The sequence below is a fragment of the Branchiostoma floridae genome, chromosome 6 (genome assembly GCF_000003815.2).
Source record: "Branchiostoma floridae strain S238N-H82 chromosome 6, Bfl_VNyyK, whole genome shotgun sequence".
In the NCBI taxonomy this organism is placed as follows: Eukaryota; Metazoa; Chordata; class Leptocardii; order Amphioxiformes; family Branchiostomatidae; genus Branchiostoma; species Branchiostoma floridae.
In genome coordinates this window covers 16,565,790-16,587,590 of record NC_049984.1, presented here as the reverse complement: position 1 = coordinate 16,587,590, position 21,801 = coordinate 16,565,790, and the positions used below count along the sequence as shown (strand labels likewise).

The following is a 21,801-nucleotide window of genomic DNA, read 5'->3' as shown; positions in this document are numbered from 1 at the left end:
AGAACGAGCGAAAGCTCCTTCTGATCTCTACTGTGTGCACTCATACTTATATCTAAGTCGTTGTCAATGACAGGTATTTGTACCTAGAAATAGAATTCATGCGTTTGAAACAGGCCATCATCTGCTAAATCAGGCTGATGCAACTGCAATGTAATTCAATGTTACTCGATAGAGGGCATTTCGGGGCTGTCCACATAACCCAAATTCGCAGTATTTTGGGGGGTGGGGGGCAGAGGCATTAATATTCTTTTCACAGTATCATGATCTTCGTGGTGTTCTATATATATGTTTTTTCTGTCCATGGCAAAGGGCAACAATATATTACAGCTTTTCGCCATTATTCAAGGGCTAATATGCCTTTCACAGTCCTTTTTTCAAGCCTACCAACTGTTGACGATATCATACCTATCATAGAGAACTCCTAGGTAACAAACAACGTTGTTCAGGGATTCTCATCTCGTAATAGCTTCTGAACGACAGGTAATATGTTGAATTATTATCTATTGTACGTGGGACACTTCACCTGTATCCTCGGGATCACCTATGTCCGCTGTCTTTGAAAATAGAGTCCTCGACGTAGGGTGATTTCAAACTGCCATATTTTGAAAAAAATCAATTTCAAACTTAGTATCCATGAATACCCTTTTTTTAAATACAACGGATATAGGTCACCCCGTTGATAAAGGTGAACTAGTGGTACTAGACAGATCCGTCGATCAACAAGGATGTACAACAATCATAAGACAGCGGGACGTTGCATAGATTGTGCCACTTCAGTCCCAAAACGCCCTTAATTGCTGCCGTACATCGTATCGTATGACGTATGTGACCCTTGCGAACGCATCTGATTGCTATATTATTTGCTATTATTGTTATCGTAAACCAAGCCAGTTTGAAATTACAGTCTGTGTGTGTGTGTGTTCCCAGGAGTCCAAACAAAGCCCGGTCTAGGTAAAGTTACACCACTTGAAAATGACGACGTTGTTTAATTGTTTCACGCACACGCAACAGCCAGGGCCCGATGCTGACGCTCTGCGTGAGACGTACCCGGATCTACTGAGTAAAATGGCCTTCCAGTATGTTGTGAAAATAGTTTTCAAACGCAAGCTGATACACCTACACACTGTCTCATTGCTATGATATCCCACGCACAATAATCAGTGATACCAGTGTATCTAATTTTCGTTCATTGTCGGTTGCAGTTTTATGTCTTAATGCATCAAAACATGTTCTTCGTCTGCCACAGAGAACTGCATATAACTACATGGGTGGCCGTGTCGCTAGTGATTAAACATCTAAGATACACATGAAGCATGAAAACATAAACATGAAAATCATCATAGATAAACGTAATCAACGTTGGAGTTCTTGTGGTGAATTACTGTAACATTATCTTAATATGTTCAAACAGTACGTCTTGAATAGGGCAAGCTGCAGTATAGCGCAGTAGTGTAATAGGATAATTAAAATAACATAATTAAACTTTGAGAGTACATCATCCCCTGCAAATTTGGTGATCGTAGCCGGTTTGAAATTTACGGTGGGGGGCCAAATAAGCCCCCCACCCCGGGAGTCCAAACCAAGCCCGGTCTAAACACGACCTGAAAATGACGACGTTGTTTCATTGTTTCACGCCACACTCAACAGACAGGGCCAGATGTTGACGCTCTGCGTGAGATGTACCCGAATCTACTGAGTAAAATGGCCTTCCAGTATGTTGTGAAAATAGTTTTAAAACCGCAAGCTGATACACCTACACACTGTCTCATTGGTATGATATCCCACAATAATCAATGATATAAGTGTATCTAATTTTCGTTCGTTCGCGGTTTTATGTCAAAAAGCATCAAAATGAATTTATATTCTTCATCTACCACAGGCACGTAATATATAATTTCACATGTGTGTCCGTGTAGCTAATAGTAGAAACATCGGAGATAAACATGAAGCATAAAACCATAAACATGAAAAAAAAATCGTACTATTCAGACAAAAGTTATCAATATTGGTGATCTTGTGGTCATTCACTATGATACGTCTTGATTAGGCTCGAACTGCTGTATAGCGCAGGCTTAAGTGTTGTAGGATCCTACAACATAAACGTCCGGGCAGCTTATTTTCAAAATATCATAGACATAAACACGTATTGTCTTATAGTTTTGATCTGTCACCATGACTAGTGATATGTTTGCACGCAGGCTTTTGTTATGGGGACAAAGCGAGGCCAACATTCACAAGGCAACACTGGCTGTGTAACCTTGAGAACATTCAGAAAATTAGCCCAATTATTATGCAATATGGTCGGTGGGTACAATTTGCGATATTTCACCATCACATTCAGTCCCTTCAAGAGTCGGCGCAGTCGAGATATTTACACGTACAAGGCTTTATCTGTGAGATAAATGCTGACACAAGAACTAGCTCCGGGTCTGGGACCGCTGGTCATTGACCCTTCCACTTGTGAAATAATGTCTATAACTAAGATAAGTTTATTACTATTTCAAAGTCGAACAATTATTTTATTTCTACCAGCTCAGTGCATCAAAATACCTACAGAAGATATGGAACGCAACCAGACAGGGATTTCAGAGACCCAAATGACCAGGAAATGACAGGGAAATGGCGAAGTTGTTTAATTTTTTAACGACATCGTCGCACACGTCACACCAGACTCATCAGCCAGGCCCGATGCTGACGTTCTGTGTAACATGTAGCCGGATCTACTGAATAAAATGGCCTTCCAGTGTGTTGTGAAAATTGTTTTAAAAACGCAACCTGATACACCTACACACGGCTTCATTGCTATGATATGCCACAATAATCAGTGATGCAGGTGTATCTAATTTTCGTTCCGTTGCGGTTTTATGCCAGAAAGCAGCAAAATAAATTTATATTCTTAGTCTGCCACCGTGAGGCACGGAATATATGATTTCACATGTGTCGCCGTGTAGCTAGTGGTAAAAACATCGTTGATAAGCACGAAGCATAAAAACATAAACATGAATAACATCATAGTATTCAGATAAACGTTATCAATGTTGGTGATCTTATGATTATTCACTGTGACTTAGGTCTAAACTGCAGTATCGTGAGTGTTAAAGTGTTGTAGGATCCTCCACTATGGATATAACACTGCAACCGACAATGAAAGAAAAGTAGATACACTAGTATCACTGATTATTGTGCGTGGGATATCATAGCAATGAGGCAGTGTGTAGGTGTATCAGCTGGCGTTTTAAAGCTATTTTCACAACATGCTGGAAGGCCATTTTACTCAGTAGATCCGGGTACGTCTCACGCAGAGCGTCAGCATCGGGCCCTGTCCGTTGAGTCCCGTGTGACGCGTGCAACGATGTCGTTAACATAAAAAGTTGAACAACTTAAATCTCTGTCTGGTTGTTCCACATCTTCTGTAGGTATTTTGATGCACGAAGGAGGCAGAAATGCGAGGATTGTTCGACTCTGAAATAGTTATAAACCTTAGTTATAGACATTATTTCACATGAGGTAGCCTAAGGGTCAATGACCAGCAGTTTCAGACCAGCAGCTAGTTCTTGTGTCAGCATTTATCTCACAGATAAAGCCTTTTACATGTAAATACAACTACTGCGCCGACTCTTGAAGGGACTGAATGTGATGGTGAATTATTGCAAATTGTACCCACCGACCATATTGCATAATAATTGGGCTTATTTTCTGAATGTTCTCAAGGTTAGCCAGTGTTGCCTTGTGAATGTTGGCCTCGCTTTGTCCCCATATCAAAAGCCTGCGTGCAAACATATCACTAGTCATGGTGACAGATCATAACTATAAGACAATACGTGTGTATGTCTATAATATTTTGAAAATTAGCTACCCGGAGGTCTATGTTAGAGATCCTGTTACACTTAATCCTCGCTACACTACAGTCAAGTTGCACTATGCAAGACGTACTGTTTGAACATATTAATATAATGGTACAGTAATTCACCACAAGAACTCCAACGTTGATTACGTTTATCTATGATGATTTTCATGTTTATGTTTTCATGCTTCATGTGTATCTTCGATGTTTAATTACTTGCGACACGGCCACCCATGTAGTTATATGCAGTTCTCTGTGGCAGACGAAGAACATGTTTTGATGCATTAAGACATAAAACTGCAACCGACAATGAACGAAAAGTAGATACACTGGTATCACTGATTATTGTGCGTGGGATATCATAGCAATGAGGCAGTGTGTAGGTGTATCAGCTGGCGTTTTAAAGCTATTTTCACAACATGCTGGAAGGCCATTTTACTCAGTAGATCCGGGTACGTCTCACGCAGAGCGTCAGCATCGGGCCCTGTCTGTTGAGTCCCGTGTGACGCGTGCAACGATGTCGTTAACATAAAAAGTTGAACAACTTAAATCTCTGTCTGGTTGTTCCACATCTTCTGTAGGTATTTTGATGCACGAAGGAGGCAGAAATGCGAGGATTGTTCGACTCTGAAATAGTTATAAACCTTAGTTATAGACATTATTTCACATGAGGTAGCCTAAGGGTCAATGACCAGCAGTTCCAGACCAGCAGCTAGTTCTTGTGTCAGCATTTATCTCACAGATAAAGCCTTTTACATGTAAATACAACTACTGCGCCGACTCTTGAAGGGACTGAATGTGATGGTGAATTATTGCAAATTGTACCCACCGACCATATTGCATAATAATTGGGCTTATTTTCTGAATGTTCTCAAGGTTAGCCAGTGTTGCCTTGTGAATGTTGGCCTCGCTTTGTCCCCATAACAAAAGCCTGCGTGCAAACATATCACTAGTCATGGTGACAGATCATAACTATAAGACAATACGTGTGTATGTCTATAATATTTTGAAAATTAGCTACCCGGAGGTCTATGTTAGAGATCCTGTTACACTTAATCCTCGCTACACTACAGTCAAGTTGCACTATGCAAGACGTACTGTTTGAACATATTAATATAATGGTACAGTAATTCACCACAAGAACTCCAACGTTGATTACGTTTATCTATGATGATTTTCATGTTTATGTTTTCATGCTCCATGTGTATCTTCGATGTTTAATCACTAGCGACACGGCCACCCATGTAGTTATATGCAGTTCTCTGTGGCAGATGAAGAACATGTTTTGATGCATTAAGACATAAAACTGCAACCGACAATGAACGAAAAGTAGATACACTGGTATCACTGATTATTGTGCGTGGGATATCATAGCAATGAGACAGTGTGTTTGGAAGGCCATTTTATCCGGCAGATCCGGGTACATCTCACGCAGAGCGTCCAAGCATGTGGTCCTGGCTGTTGCGTGTGGCGTGAAACAATTAAACAACGTCGTCATTTTCAGGTCGTGTAACTTTACCTAGACCGGACTTTGTTTGGACTCCTGGTCTGACGGGTATCACTGATTATCGTGCGTGGGATATTATAGCAATGAGACAGTGCCAGTGTGCAGGTATATCGGCTTGCTCTTGTACTGATATTTGCACAACATACTGGAAGGCCATTTCATTCAGTAGATCCGGTTACATCTCACGCAGAACGTCAGCATCGGGCCTGACTGGTGAGTCCGGTGTATCACAAGGCAACACTGGCTGTGTAACCTTGAGAACATTCAGAACATTAGTCCAATCATCATGCAATATGGTCGGTTGGTACAATTTGCAATATTTCACCATCACACTCAGTCTCACCGAGTCGGCACAGTCGTGGTATTAACATGGACAACAAGGCTTCATCTGTGATATTTTTTACATGTAGATTGTTGATTATCTTTTAAAATCTCTATCAACTTGTTTTGTCTCCTAAATCTCGCACGATACTCCTCATGAGAGCTATAATATGTGTTCCATGTGTCTCTTTGGCCCACATTGACAAATTCCGTACTTAAGCCCATGTACATGCACAGCTGATTCCTGCACAAAGCGGACGTTGAGCCCTGTCTCACTGCACTTGCGTTAAGCTTGCGTCACTGCGGGGTTCAAAGGATACTAACGAATTTCAGAGAATAAGAACGAATGTTCTTCCTTTTTGTGTACTTTGTTGTCTTCTAAGTCCTACGTATTACGCAATACCTAAATGGTAAAAAAAATCCGAGAGAATAACAAAACAGTGACTCAGTGAACGAACCCCGCAGTGACGCAAGTTTGACGCAACTGCAGTGAGTTTGCAACTTTAGTTCGATGGTCCACGTTGGCGGGGTCTCGTGACGGACATGGTATCATGATGCATGCTTACGGTTGAAATTCTTTTACACCAATCAGCGACCGGTAGCGTATCAGTATAACAGCATCTCTAACAGTTCACCTGATCATTCTGATTCGGCACCAGCCGAAATCATCCAGACTAACTGTAGACACCAACCGACAGAACTCATCTAACAATTACCGAGGATTGAAGACGGAGTTTGAGCACCGGGCTTCTCTTGTGAGTATTACACTTACTTAGTACATTAAGCACGCCGATTTTACGTGTAGCTTCTTTGTTATTACAAGCTATTTTTTCGTTTTATTCCGTTGCTTTTTGGTAAAACATTTGAATATAAAAGCTTGCTAACCTGACCTCGCTCATGCACGATTCAGTTGCATGCCCGTTTTCAATGTATTTGTAGCGGCTAAATGCTTTGGTCACAATTTCACCGGTGCCCGTCGATGGTGTAGCCTATCAGTAGGGCCTTCACACTGAAGCCGTAGCAGGAATCAAGCAAAACCATCCGAAATGAAGTATTTGGAAAATTCGTGCCTCATTCGGGGCCACTCAGGTGGTGTGAAAGGGATATAAGGTCCAAACGTCCCCTTCACAGGAGAAGGAATGAGCCAAAATGCCGCCAGAAAGGACCTCGAAAGTTTTAAGCATGTCAAAAACCTTCGGGCCAGCCAAAAGAACGGACACACATATCTCTAATGCAGTGAAAATTTCTAGAATACACTTCGAATTCCCAGGAATAGAAAATAATTTTAATTCTGACGGCATTCCGGCTCACTCTTGCTCTCATGTGAAGGGGACTTAAGCCACGTAGGGTTCATGCCCGTTAGTGCCAAAAACAGCCAGTGAATTGCTCGACAGGGCCCTCTTTTTCCAATTGTGACCTAAGCATTACGCGCGGTCGCGGAGGGGCTCTTCTGCGTTGTCTCTACCTTTTCAATTTGATGAAAGTTTGACCAATATCGTGGCTTGTTCAATCCACAGTTCGACGGAGTCACATTCCAACATGTGGAAGGAAATTCTGCTGTGCCTCTGTGGCATTACAACACTCGCCTTCGCATCTCCAGTGGGTGAGTTAATAGTTTGTTGTCTGGGCGATAAAAAGTGAAGAAAGGCTGTACATTATATTGTCCAAATTCTCTTCTAAGATATAACTCTTCATGCTTATTGAAATGTTATTGATAATACATGATTTATATACTGTTTATGGTTATGCTTTCCCTTGAAAACCGCTGGTGGAATATCCTGTTGAAGTGTGAAATGTGAAATATTGCTATGCACGTCAAACGTTGAACTAATGTGTTCGTAGCGCGTATACGAAAATTCTTGATCTCATACAATAATAAAATGGATATCAATCAACAGCAACAGTTTTTTTTCTCGATATGTAGATATCATTTAAAAGTCGTATTTGTAGAGGACTTCGACTGCCTTTCTATTTCCTAGGTTAGCAAATTAATGGTTGCATCGATATCTTTTGTTTTGTGAGCTGTTTCAGGGCTTTTGTCTCGAAACATGCAGTAGATTACCCTGCCTGCAAATTCAGTTGTAGTTTTTCCCATGCCGATGTGCACGGACAGTCTTCTTCTTTGTTTTTGTTCTGGCTATGTCTCGTTTCTGAGTCAGTCTGGAGGCACATTACGAGTCTATGGCTATAATGATCAGAAAATAGTGGTGAGTCGTTCGTTATAGACCATCAAGCGGCATCTTGCATATTTCTGGAAGCCAGGGCCAGGGATGTTGCTATTTTCTTAACTGTAGTCCTTACTGTACCACGTGAGCCATTCGCCATGTACCCCTCCTGTAAGCTTCATCTCTGACTTTTTTCATGGGTTTGTTTTTCCGCAGTATGTAAGTAGAGTACAGCCATTTTGTGCCATGTTAGACACGTCCAAGTACCATTTGGTTGGCTATTGGTGCGTCTATTACCATTTGCCTTCGCCAAGAAGGCTATCTTTTTCGGTTATTCCATAGCGTGATGGGTCTATATGTAGGTCAACAGCATATACGTACATCGAGAAATTATGGATGGGACTTTGTGATTTTTAGTAGGTGTGTAGCGGCTATGAAAAAGCATGCCTAGTTCGAAAACGGTTTACCTGGCGTTTTCCTACGGTACTGTGGCGAGCTTTGTATTTTTGTGCGCTTGTTTCTGGAGTTTGTGGAAAACTGTGTAACTTCACGATATTTGGTAGGCGTGTACCGGTTTGTAGACAGAAAGATCAAGTGCGAAAATATTTTACCTCAGCGTGCAGTTTAGAAATTAATATGAACAAATAGTGTATCAAAATGGTATTTGGTCATTAGCAGCTTTTGTCATAATATAGGGTAGATATGCTAAATAAGATTCATTATGAACGGGATCATGTAAGATTCATATTATAACATAGAAATCTGTTGGAAGAAAAATTCATGAATAAGACCTTGTTCTACAAAACTACTACACTAGTACTGTCTGAAAAAAGTATGAACGTTGGCACTAAAGAACTTAGCTCCTCTCCCTTCATAAAATGCAACAAGTAAGTGCTCACGAAGGGAGAACAAAGGTATTAAATGGCAAGCATCGAAATACTAATAAAAAGCGGATACATCTGCATCTCAACAGTACCAGTCATATTGCCAGCTTGTGGGCAAGACAGCAATTACTCAAGACTTTATTCTTCTTATTTCATACTATATATGTTCAGAAACATGGATATTTCAATTTATGTGCGACATTAACTTTAGGTCTGTCAAAAATGTTTGAAATATGTTGCTGTATAAGTCTGTATTAGTATCTATATGTCTCAACCACTGTTTAAAAATAGAGAACTTTGCAATCGAGATTATCCTGTTAACAGACCATATATTACTGATTCCAAGAAATATAAGTGGTTTTGTTATTGTGACATGTAATCCTTTTCGACACAACATATTTCCAACATCCTTCCAAAACAACCCCAGCTTTCTACAGTTATAGAACATATGGACATAGGTGTCTTTTTCATTGCATAGTGTGCATACAGGGCTGTATATTTCACCCAGTTTGTTTTTAATTTGCCACTTATTTAGTTTTAATCCACAGGGTAAAATGTTGTGCAGGAGTTTGAAATTAAGTTCTTTTAATTTGTTCTCTTTAATGTTAACAATTAAATTTTTCCAAATTAACTTCTTATCTAAAATTGTAACATCAAGTAGTTCAATCCACTCATCAATACATTTACTTTCTATAACATTCTGTGATTTTATCTGGTTATAAAGACCCCTAGAGGTGAGTTTTTTTCTAGGGGAACAAATTCGGTCTTTAAAATTCCAAGCTGATTTGGTTGGACATCAACATCTGTATGCTGATCCCCAACCTAGCTCAACAATGCTTTCCAATGCCCTGGTATAGCAACCCATACATTATTATGTTCAGCTAGGAAATTCCTGGTGTCATATAATTTCAAAAATAAATCTTGTGCGTTTATATATTTCCCTTGCATGAAAACATCTCGAATATGTATGAGGTCACACTCAATCCAGTGTTTATAATACAAAGTTCTATTACCCAGTTTAATATACTGATTTCCCCATATTACCTCATTCATGATCTCTTTTGCTGTTTCTGGTACCTTCTTTACCCCTCCACCTGCTTGATGCCAGGCCAATATTATCTCCTTATAAAAGGTTGGCATAACTGGTAGTTTGGGGCAGTCCCTCTTCCTACAAAAGTTCATATTGAAAATCAAATTATCTATTCCACACTTACTGAAATAGTATTTTGGGATAAGTTTCCATTGCGCATTATGTCCTTGGTTGAGTCTCTTTACCCAAAGGGCTAAGAAGCCCTGGTGTTGGGCTCTCAAATCAACCATACTTATCCCTCCATCACTGTGGTCTCTGATCATACATTTCCTACTTATCTTATCTTTCTTTCCATCCCATATAAAGGTCCAACATTCCTTTTCTACAGTATTAAGTACCCATTCTGGGGTGTCTATGTAATCAGAGATAGTGCTAACTGTTTCACAACGGTTACTTTTCCATAGAGTGTTAGTTTTCTCTTTTTCCATCTAGGTTAAATACATTCTTCAATCTTTCTATTTTCTTTTCCCAGTTCAACAACTCACAAACACGAGGATCATGTCCAAAGTAGACCCCAATTGCCTTAACTGGTCCTTTGGTCCATTGTAAACCCAACATACACTTCTCTTTATTTCCCCATGATCCTATCCACATAGCTTGAGTTTTATTTTGATTAAGTTTTGTCCCAGCTACCCTTCCAAAGTCAATGATAAGTTTTACTGCATTTTCTATTGAACTTTCATCTGCAAGAACTAACGTGGTATCATCAGCAACAATCTTTATTTCTTCTGAACCTTCCGCATGTGGAACTGTGATACCTCTGACACTTTGAGATTTTCTTAATTTAGTAGACAAAATTTCAGTAACCAGTATGAACAATAAACATGATAGAGGACAGCCTTGTCTTATTCCTCTTTCCAGTGCGAAGGGTTCAGAGATCCAACCATTATTCAATATACTACTGTGGGTATCTTTATAAAGAATGCGAATCCATTGAGTGAAATTTGGACCAAAGTTGAATTTTTCCATAGTTTTATACATGAAGTCTCTATTTACCGTATCATATGCTTTTTCAAAATCAAGGAACAAAAGTATACCAGGTATTTTCTTCTGTTTTGTATAAAATATTATGTCATTTATTAGTCTTATGTTTTCACCTATGAATCGTCCTTTTATGTATCCTGTCTGATTTTGAAATAACTGTTTTAATTCTATTGGCAAGCGTAAATGCAATTATTTTGTAGTCGCAGTTGAGTAGACTGATTGGTCTCCAATTTTTTAACATATGTAATTCATTTTTCTTGTGCAGTAGTTTTATCAGTGCTTTTCTTTGTGAATATGCTAAGGTTTTGTTTTCAAAACTTTCCATAAAGGACTTAAAAATAATAGGTCCTAATAAACTCCAGAATTTTTTTAAGAACTCTGATGGGAGCCCGTTTGGCCCTGGAGCCCTGTTGCTCTTCATACTCTCTAATGCACGTTCACATTCTTCTATTGTGATCTGAGAATCTATTTTCTCTTTCTCCTCATCACTTAGGGTGCAATCTAATTCTATGTCAGACAAGTATTTGTCCACCTCTTCCAGGTTAATGTCTTCTTGTGCATACAAGTCTTTGTAATATTTCACTGTTTCTGTTAATATTTCATTTTGGTTTGTGATCACATGATCTCCTAGTTTTAACATGTCAATATTGGATTGGGTAGCATTATGCCTCTCTAGATTTAAGAAGAATTTTGTACACTTTTCCCCTTCTTTTATCCACTTTGCCCTTGCTCTTATGTAAGCTCCTCTAGCTTTTTCCTCATAGTAGTTTCCTAACTGTGTTTTTGTTCTTTCCAGTTCAGTTTCAGCTTTATCATCACCTTTTTCTTGATTCTCTAGGTAAAGTGTGAGTGCTTTTACTCTATCTGTCAGTTCTGTTTCTTTCTTTTTTCTTTCCTTAGCTCTATTCTTACAATATGATATGGAAAAGTCCCTGATTCTAACATAACACAGTTCCAGCATCAAACTTGGTGGTAAATCACTGTCCTCTTTTTTTGCATTCTCAACTAATTTTTTTATCCCTTCACAATATTCTTCATCTTTCAGAACTTCTGCATTTAGTTTCCAATAGCCATATCCTTTATCTTTTGTATTTAGGCTTATCTTAAGGAATATTGCTTGATGATCTGTTTTAATGCTTGGTCTTATATCACATCTTACTACAGAGTCAGCAATGGTTTTAGAAATAAACCAATAATCAAGTCTGCTAGAGACCTTATGAAATTTGTCTCTGTAAGTGTATTGTCTTGTAGTCTTATTTCTTTCTCTCCAAATGTCACACAGACCTAGGGATTGGTAGAAATTTTTCAAGGTTTGTGATGAATTTAATGTGTTTGTTTGTCTCCCTCCTTTTTTATCCATACCATAATTCACAACTGAATTACAACCCCCCCCTACTAGAACTTCTATCTCAAGTGTAGTTTCAGATTCAGATTGTTTATTTTCGTCAATCCATTTTGCGAGGTTGATTAGGAAAGTGTTTCTTTCAGTAGCATTGTTTGGAGCTTTCAGTAGCATTGTTTGGAGCATAAACATTTACAAGTTTATCAATAGTTTCCTGCCATCTCCTTCATTTTCCCCAATAACTTGTGAAATTTGTACTTTGGGGTCTCCAAAATAGATTGGCACACCTCTGCTTTTATTTGTTCCATAGGAATGGAATCCCTTTCCTCCCCAGTCTAAGTCAAAGTCTTTCCTTACATCTTTTGTTATATGAGATTCTTGTAGAAAGACAATGTCAGCTTTTTGGCACTTGCACCATTCAAAGATGGATCTTCTTTTCACTTTCTCTCGTATTCCTTTAACATTTACTGATAATAATGATAGGCAGTTGACGGACATACCTGTAAATGAAAAGCTATACCGGTTTACTGTATGGTGGCATGAGTTCTATGTACTTAATCACAGTCCGATGTGTACAGCAGCTCCACAGGGTTGTGTTCTCCATCGTTTCTGCTGGACCGGTGTCGTCCCCTCTGTGCTGGAACAGCGTTCATGTTTCTCTGTTGTCTGTGTCTCCCTGACGCATCTCTCATGTTTCTCAGTTTTTTTCTCTATCTGTGCGGGTGTCAGCTTCTGTCCTAGAGTTTCTCTATTCCCATCGTTTCTGCTCTCTTGGTGTGACCGAGAAGAAGGCGTTACATGTGGTCTATTTCCTTGTGGTGTTGCACTAACATGTGAGTGTGATCTTGTCAGCACCCTTGTCTCCACAGGGATCTCTTTCTTCTTTTTTCTATTGGTTTTCCTTGAAGTGTCTTTTTCTTGACTATTTCGACCCATGTATTTTGTTATATTCGCTTGTTTCATTCCACTTTGTCCCTCTTTTCCTTGTTCAACTGATGTGTCCATTTCTTCTTCATCCTCACTTTTGTTCTCTGGCGTGTGCACATCTGCATGTGTTGTTGCATTTGTGGTGTTTACTTGGGAGAATGTGTTTTCTCCAAAGTTGGCCGGTATTGCCTCTTCAGTATGCTGTGATGTATCAAGTGGCTCGTGAGTACTCTGTTTTAGTGGTGGGAATTCTTCTTGGCTGTCAATCAGTATTGCAGGGTGCATCATTTCATCATGTTCCTCAGGTTCAGGTCTCATCATGGCAGTTTGTCTGTAGAAAATGTTAACTCTGAACTTTCTCATCTGAACATTGTAGTTTGGTATTGGTTTCTTGAGTTTGGTGATATAGACAAATCTGTCACCATTGCAGCAGTCTGTCAGTCGCCCGTTGACCCTGATACGACAGTGCTGTATTTCTGTTATTTCGCAGCCATATTGTTGTTCTAAAGTGTTCTTGATTACTGAGTCATGAACTGACCAAGGTAATCCTTTGACGGTGAGCCTTGTTCCCCTGGGTGCTCTTACGAAAGGGTTTTTCTCATGAAGAGTAACACTCTTCCCTCTCAGCACCAGCCCTTTTGTCAGCACTCTGGCTCTGCAGGACTTCCCCTCAATGTAAATTCTGCATAGGCCCCTTGCTATCTGTATGCACTTTATCGGCCCTGACGTGGGTTCAGCTGCAGTTTGGCTCAGTGCAGTTGCTACAGCGGCGAAGATCTCTTCCTCAGACAAGAATCTGTCACCCCTTTCCTTGTTTACGACGCTTCCAAGAATTAGGAAAATGGGGCGACAGTCCTCCTCCGTGTGCTCGTCGTTTGACCTGGCCGCCATTTGCCGGTCTTGCACCGTCTCCTTTTCTGTCCTTTCTGACCAAGAATGACTTTACAAAGTTGCAGTCTTGCTTGCCCTCGATGTGCTAAACAACGTCGGTAGCAACTTCCGGGACTGAAAGAGCCACTAACTCACCGCGTGAGGCAGAAAAACACAACTTTTCCACAATTCGCCGTAAGCCAAAACTTATGCGACTGCCATGTTGGATTACCCAGAATTCTGAATTGGGTTGTTCTTGTCCAAGAGATAGAAAGGAGGGAAATGCTTGTAGAGTCCATTATGTCGCTCTTATGCCGTTATGTAAGTGGCTGGTTCGAATATCCTGTCATGCTTTGCCTTGAAACACGTCATGCTTTGCCTTGAAACACATCCTGTTTCAACGTGTGAAATGTTGACAAGTCAAACATTCACAATTGTAGGACTGTGTAGAAGTGACCTAAGCATTTGGCACATCTTAAGTTATGTATGACATATTCCTTAGTGGTGTGCATAAATACTGATTTTCCTGAATTTCATACAACAAGAAAATTACATCAATTACAGCAAAGTGCATAAAATGATAACGATTACAAGATCGTTCATACAAACTAAAACACCAATGACCAACAACAACGCTATTTTTCTTTAGCATGTCAATTTCTTCTAAAACCCGTAATTTTGCAGGACCTTCTTTGTTACATTCATCAAGAAGGTTATGTTTTCGGTTATGCCATTGTGTGGATCTGTATGTAGATCAAGAGCATAACTCGAAAACCTGGGGAGGGACTTTCATAATATTTGGCAAGTGGCAGGTTCATGATTCTTCGTAGTTGATAGGTATTGGGGCAGGGAGTAAATAATGTACGTTTGGGCCACCTAGCAATTCGTTTTGAACTGCAGTGAGCACTTTTTGTATGCGTGTGCTGAGATTTGGACATATTGTCTCTCCCAAACTGAGCCAGCTTGGGTCAAGGTGCATTCATTGGTGTGTTATAAGTACTTCAAAGTAAAAGGATCAAACTTACGTGCACCAGTATTACTATGTATACACACGTACAAATACATTTTGCATTTATCCTGTAAAATGGTAATGGCTACCATAATGTAACATCCATTGGCATAATACCGGCAGTAATACTTATACCGTCAAATGACATAAACGATAAAGTTTCGGTGATCCACTAGCGCAGCAACAGTAATTTCCGAGGTATGCACACTTCAGACATCCACGTATTTCACACATTTTCAAAAAGGCTTCGATAACAGTGCATTCGAAGACAACAAGGCCAAAAGTTTTCAGTTCATTTTCGGGGCAGGCGAGCTCGTCGTGGGACGAACACACTGTCACGTTCATCGCAAGATTTGTAGATAATAATATCACACGTGCTCACGGCACAAGACGAGCATGGTGACCAACAACGCGTGTAAAAGTGTGAAGAACCGTTGCATTATCTCCCGGATCTACGGTTGAATGGGTCAAATTGAACGTACGCCGCCATTTTTCCCGCCATTTTTAATGGTACGCCAGCAGTAAAGTTTTACGTCATAGCGGTTGTGAGGGACCAAAATTAAATGAAAATTCTTGATAATAGACGCCCATTTTCTCATGGCTTTTTGTAAGCTCACGCAGGTTTTTGTTTTGTGCAATTACTAACAGGAAAGGAAAGAACAACAGAGGATGTAAAAAGGTACATAGCGGCAGTTAATTGTGCCGTGTTTCGTTCGGCCGGTATAGTGCACCCCCTTCCAACCACGCGCCCGTTCTCCGTGCAATTCCGCGGTGTGTTCCAATTACGATATTATGTTTTTAGCAGGACAAAGAGAGACAAAAAAAAAGATACACGGAAGAAGTGGCAAAGGTAAGCTGTAACAGCAACATGAAACTGGAGAAAATGATGCGTTGACAATTTGCCAAATTAGTATTGCTTGAGAAATTGCAGTAAACCTGCCGGTATTATGCAAATGGCTGTTAGATGCTACTGTCTATTTGCCATCTAACAAGGCTACATTAGAACATGTTGAATTCCCATGTCTATAACTATCAATTTGGACAGTTGTGCCAAAACGTTAGCTTGCAAGAGATTTAGGAAGACAAGTTTTTTTCAACGAAATGCAAAATAGGCCACGCTGTGTACGTGTCGATAAAGCGTCAAGGTATATAATCTCTCATATTTCTGGATGTTGCCAGGGTCAGGGATCTTGCCATTTTGTTAGCTGTAGTCTTTCGGTGTCTGAACCTTCATGTGAACCAGTCATAACGTTCCTCCCAGAAGATCCATCTCCGACTTGTTGATAGTATCTGCTGATATACCCGTTTATGGTTAAGCGTTGCCTTGAAAAAACGTCATGTGAAATTTTGCTATGCAAGCAAATATTCGGCTAATCGGTGCAGGTCCGGAAATTCAGTCCATGTGTACTGATGGGTTTCTGTCTTTCTACACACCTGCACACAATAGAAACAAGAAAAGCTTGGGCCTTCGGCTGCGTTGCAAAAAAACTCAGTCCTTTCAAATTACAGCCCCAGCGAAGCAGACCCATCGCGCCAAGCGGGCCGTCCCGGCCTTTGTGGCATCCGCCGCCAAGGATGTGGGCGGGAAAGTGGTGGAGGCGCTCGGGGATAGGATCGCGGAGGGAGTCGTGGAGAACCATCAGGAAAAGGTCATTGGAGCTCTGGAGGACTACTTCTCAGGACAGTTCGACAAGGCCGACGAAGAGTTCGACAAAGTCATAGCTCGGGGCGGCGACCTCCTAGCGGGCGTCGGCGGCGATGTTGAGCAGGTGTGAGGACATTGTTAATGTGTTAAACAAGAAATGCTTTTAAAAAGCAACGCAGTCTGAAAAAAAATGTCCCAGGGATGTCATCAGTCGAAATAAACATCACAACTTCTCGGATTCTGTTTAGATTAAAATTTGAAAGCAAATGGATTAATGTCAACGTATCACTGCACTGCGCAGTGCCTTTTCATCTGCGTGGCTAGTACAATCGCATAATTCTTGATGGGAGAAAAGCGGCCTCAAGCGCATTTTCAAATTGTGCATACTTGGGGGGAGGTACACGAGTACACTGTTTTCAAAGTGGCGAATGTATATAACTTGGTATATAGATGACAGTGGTAGATTTTTTAAAACCAATCTCAGATATCAACAATTGCTTACTACTTTGAATTCTGCTTGCAGGCTACAGTGAAGGTTATTCACGGCAGGGGCACAAACACAGGAGACACATACTCACCGGCTGGTTACGAAGTCCGCATGGACTTTGACAGAGAAGATGACGGGTTTGTAGTCTCCTATAATTTCTGAAACAGACTGTAATTACCTTTGCCAAAAAAGGTTGTGTTTTCATGCAGTACCCTGGGGGCCGGCCGGGATCGGGCAGCTAGAACAGTTTTTTTGGTGGCCCAATAGAGTCAGCCCGCCAGATATCCTATTAGCGCTCGGGGGAGTTTAAGCCCGAAGGAGGTCCACCTGCCCTTAAAGGGTAGCGATAACTCCTTCGGGCTTAAACTCCCCGAAGCGCTAATGTGAGATTGGCGGGCTGAATGCCTTGGTTCCCCGAACAAAACTCGCTAGCTACCCGATCCTGTCTGACCCCCAGGGTATGTTTTCTGCAGCGTTCTTGTGTGCCTCTGTCGTTATATGTGTGAGTATGTGACCACTTTAATGGCCAAGAATGCCCGGATGGATTGTCTTGATACATGTGTGCTAGGTATGTGGGTAAGACTTGATAATACTTCGATATGATAAGATTTGGGGCTCGAGCGGCTTCCTATTTTACTGCAGGTATCTCGTTTTCTGGACAAGCTATGGTCACGATTTATGGTCGGTAGATAGCTTTTGGCGATCGAAAGAGGGAGCATGAAGTTTGGGCCCTCTGGCAGCTTTTTTTCTAACTACAGGGGTGTTCAATAGCAGCCTTTGAAACAGGAATAGTTAAGTAGGGATGAAAGAATCATTGGGTATCTTTGATGACGGCCGACCTAATGGTTGCTTAAATTGTGAAAATTAGGACTTGTTTAGACTGAAGACAAAAAATGACCAAATGTTGGTAAAGTTATTGCTGCCTTAACTGTGCCAGTGATAAAATAGAAATAACACACACACACATATATATACACATATAGCTCGACATGTGAGGCGCAGGTGGCAAAGAAAAATATTGTTCTGTTGATACCACAAATCTTTCATTGATTACATTTACATTGACGCCTAGCACTTTAAGGTTTTCGATATGAATACCTTAGTATTCGGAAGGTCGACGCTTAAATGGTTACTAGTACTAGTATTCCTCTAAAAATATACTAGTATTTCACATGAGTATTTAACAATGGAAATCGGTACCGTTCCCCGTCTTGGTATGCATTGGTCTCCATTTATTTTCACAGTGACGGTAGCGACCAAGACAGTTCCGATGGCATGTCGCCAGCAATCTATCCAATGGGAGTTGGGCCTATGCTGATGAACGGCTGCTTCCAAACCAACTATGCAGAAGGAGACCCATGTTACGAGGCTTTTACGCCGATAGAGGCCTGCGCTGTAAGTATCTATTCTTGAGCATGAGCTGCTCTTACCATCTGTTCTCAGAAAAATTTTCAAATGTGCTCGAAAGGTGTTACTTCATTTTTTCCTTTTAGAATATCATCGACGGCGCGACTTTCCTGGGAGTTGGGTTTGACGGCCGAGGCGAATACTCGACCGATTCTAGGAAGAAGAGCCTCATCCAGCGGTCCTGCGATGGTCTGCAGGGGTAGGGTCTTTTTCTACTTGCTTTACAAACATTGTCAAATCAAAGAGAAATGGTGATACCAAGACCACCACCCTTATCACTTAACATTTCGAACGATGGTCTGTGGCCTGTCTAGCCACCACCTATACACCATTATTTATGAGTTGTAGGAAAGCAAGAAGGATACCCTTGACGAAACTGTGTATATCTAGCCTGGGGGTGTAGGGCTGTCATAGCGTATAGGTTCTCTCATAGGGGCTAGGTTCTCTCATAGGGTCTCATGCAGTCTCATGATCATATATGGTCATATGCTCTTTTTGTACACACATTACACCTTTGCAACTCCAGCACCAGCACTCTAGAGGGAATAGTGTCAGTGGAGAGCTTGCTTGTTTCTTTACATTTAAGTCTTATTGATTGAGTTTCATTCTTTTTTTTCTTTTTAGATGAAGTCACTAACATTGTGGAGGCCTGGTCTGCTTCTTATTTTTATCGACTACTTTTTATTGAGGAAATAAGGCTTGGTATGTTTGTTACTCAAGGTACAAAGATTATCACGTGCCAGACACCATGACCGTACAAGGCATCTACAACACCGACATGGAGACCTACAGCTTCAGCTCTGTGGAGGAATACAGACAGTACCTGGAGGACAAGTCTGCCGTAACGGCTGCTAAAGCCATGTTCCAGCAGGAGATGAACAAGGCGTCAGGCCACGGGGGAGGCGGGGGCGCCTTCGGGCTGGTCTTTTCTGCAGGAGGCGGCGGCTCGTCGCAGTCTGGTAACGACTTCCAAACGTCCGGTTTCCAAGCCAACTCACAAGCGAGCGCTCAACTTACGGAGACCTCAACCCGAACGTTCATGGCTATGATGGAGCTTAACGTATTCAGGTAGGCTTTTCTTAAAAACTACCATATTATATTTACAGTATCTTTTAGTTTTAGGAAACACTTAACTAGATAGAATACGGGGAAAAAAACAATTAAGCCAGTCGATTTGATTTTCTTCTAGGTATGAAATTTTCCTCGACTTCGTTGCCCCTGAAAACCTGAACCTGGCATTCCTGCGTGACTTCTTGAATCTACCGGAGACATATTTTGCTATAGGAGCGGACAGGGCATTCCGTAAGTAGCAGGTCATGTTGATGTGGATAACGACTCCATGGAGAAAGTGATTCTGATCAGTTAAATCATCCAAAAGCTCATTTCTTATTTTTTGTGATGTCTGCATGTAGTGTCTAACATAATGCGTTTCTCGTGCCAGAAAAATTCATTTTGCGATGGGGGACGCATTACATATCATCGGCCAAATTCGGAGGACAACTGAAAATCATCAAAACCAAGGAAGCATCTTCTGAAGACTCACAGCGGGTCTTCTCGACCGCAGCCCAGGCCGACTTTAAGATGCTGTTCAGTACCTACTCCGCCAAGCAGACCCAGACGAAGTCCAGCAGTTGGTGGCATGACCACGAGACGACGGAGGAAACAGCCAGGTCATCGGGGACATCGACCAGCAACACCGCTTCGTCTGAAAGCCTCAATGAGCAATCGAGTCTGTGAGTTATCCGTCTCAATGACCTATGGGGGTATCTGTGAGCGTTGGAATCAGGATCAGTAGGTCTTGAGTTCTATACTCGCCATGCCCCTGCCCCCATGACGGTGGAGTGACACCCACCGAGCCTCACGGCTAATCAGTGTCTAAAGGTGCCAAAAACACTTACGGATTTGGTGCGCCAGAGTGTCAACATCTGCACACTTGCCACTAAGACCATGGATATTTTTAATGACCTATTCTCGAATTCGACTGTCGAGTTTCTTTTTCCAAAGGTATTTGCGTATATACATAACCCCAACCCAAATGATCCGATACCTTTGCCCAGTTGCCGAATGTCAATTGTTAAGTTTTTTTTAGCAACAACGCACAGTGGAAGGCAATGACAGTCAGCGAAAGGCTTCAATCTATATTTCCAAAACACAACTTAGGATTTTAATTATCATGACTGTTATGATATTTTACACAGGTCTGAATATGAGTTCAGCAATGAAGTCATGGAGGTGCAGGGAGGGAACCAACTGATCGCCGCCGCCATCACCGACTTCTACACAACATCATTCGGAACTACTCTAAAGGACTGGCTGGAATCTATTGAGGAGTATCCCAAGGCCTTCGAGTTTCGGATGCTCTCCCTCACCGACCTGCTGGACATGAACTACGAATCCTTTTTTCCTCACGGAGTTGTGGACTTCGGCTGCTTTGGAAGGTGCGTTTGTTCATGGACACGCTATTCACAGACATGATTTCAATCTTTAAAAAAGTCATTGACTTAAAATCAAAAGACGAGTCAGAACATGAAGAACGCAGAAACAGTGCATTCTTTCTTACACATGCATGAATGTTGCATACAATACATTCCATCTTTGATGCAGATGGATATCAAAAATGTTGAATTGTCTACCTTACTTTCAAATACACTGAGGCTCCACTGAAAAACAGTGCTGTAACACTGAGATGGGCCACATCTGGCTTAATGAAGAAACAAGTGAACAGACAATTTGGAATAATTGTTCACCTTATGTTTCTATGTACAGGAAAACCCTGTCTGAAGACGGAACTGGTCGCAGGTACTACGTTGAAGACACGGTTGAGGGAAACTCCACCACATCCGTGATCCGCTACTGCGACTTCGAAGAGCAGAGCGATGTTGAGCGGGCCCTCACCGAGAGACGGCTGGCGCTCAATCGTGCCATTGCTGTGTACCTAGAGGAGGTAGGGCAAGTCGAAACACGTGCATTTATGATTAAGCACACCGCACATCGCTCTATGTGGGGTCATGTGGCGTAACGACAGGAGGTTTGGCCCAGAACCAAGATGTCCTGGGTTCGAATCACTTGATGCCACTGATGTAGTTTTGGGGAGATAAAATGCGATGGAAGGTGAGGGATGGATTCCGCCTTCCAATACCCTGCCCTAGCGGATAACATCTCACTGCCCCTGTGGACTAAAAAAAGGGCTATGGAACTACCTTTTCCTTCTGCAGTTACATTTAGTATGTGACACTCTAAAATTAAGTTGCTAACTTGAGTTCAGGGTCAGATTGTCTTTGTCTAAAAGCAACACCATAAACAACGCCATAAATCGATA

The 21,801-nt window shown here is 41.3% G+C and overlaps 1 protein-coding gene across 1 annotated transcript in view; it reads left to right on the top strand.

Annotated features, from left to right (window-relative positions):
* Positions 1 to 6,270: 6,270 nt before the first annotated feature.
* The window catches only part of LOC118418146, a 44,111-nt gene continuing 28,580 nt past the window's right edge, over positions 6,271 to 21,801 (top strand). Inside the window, exons 1-11 of the mRNA XM_035823981.1 lie at positions 6,271 to 6,427; positions 7,190 to 7,275; positions 16,453 to 16,712; positions 17,112 to 17,212; positions 18,320 to 18,470; positions 18,569 to 18,681; positions 19,203 to 19,550; positions 19,672 to 19,784; positions 19,924 to 20,215; positions 20,681 to 20,920; positions 21,249 to 21,426. Coding sequence (XP_035679874.1) covers positions 7,212 to 7,275; positions 16,453 to 16,712; positions 17,112 to 17,212; positions 18,320 to 18,470; positions 18,569 to 18,681; positions 19,203 to 19,550; positions 19,672 to 19,784; positions 19,924 to 20,215; positions 20,681 to 20,920; positions 21,249 to 21,426 — 1,860 coding nt within the window. The 5' untranslated portion in view covers positions 6,271 to 6,427; positions 7,190 to 7,211. The remainder of the gene's footprint in view (positions 6,428 to 7,189; positions 7,276 to 16,452; positions 16,713 to 17,111; positions 17,213 to 18,319; positions 18,471 to 18,568; positions 18,682 to 19,202; positions 19,551 to 19,671; positions 19,785 to 19,923; positions 20,216 to 20,680; positions 20,921 to 21,248; positions 21,427 to 21,801) is intronic.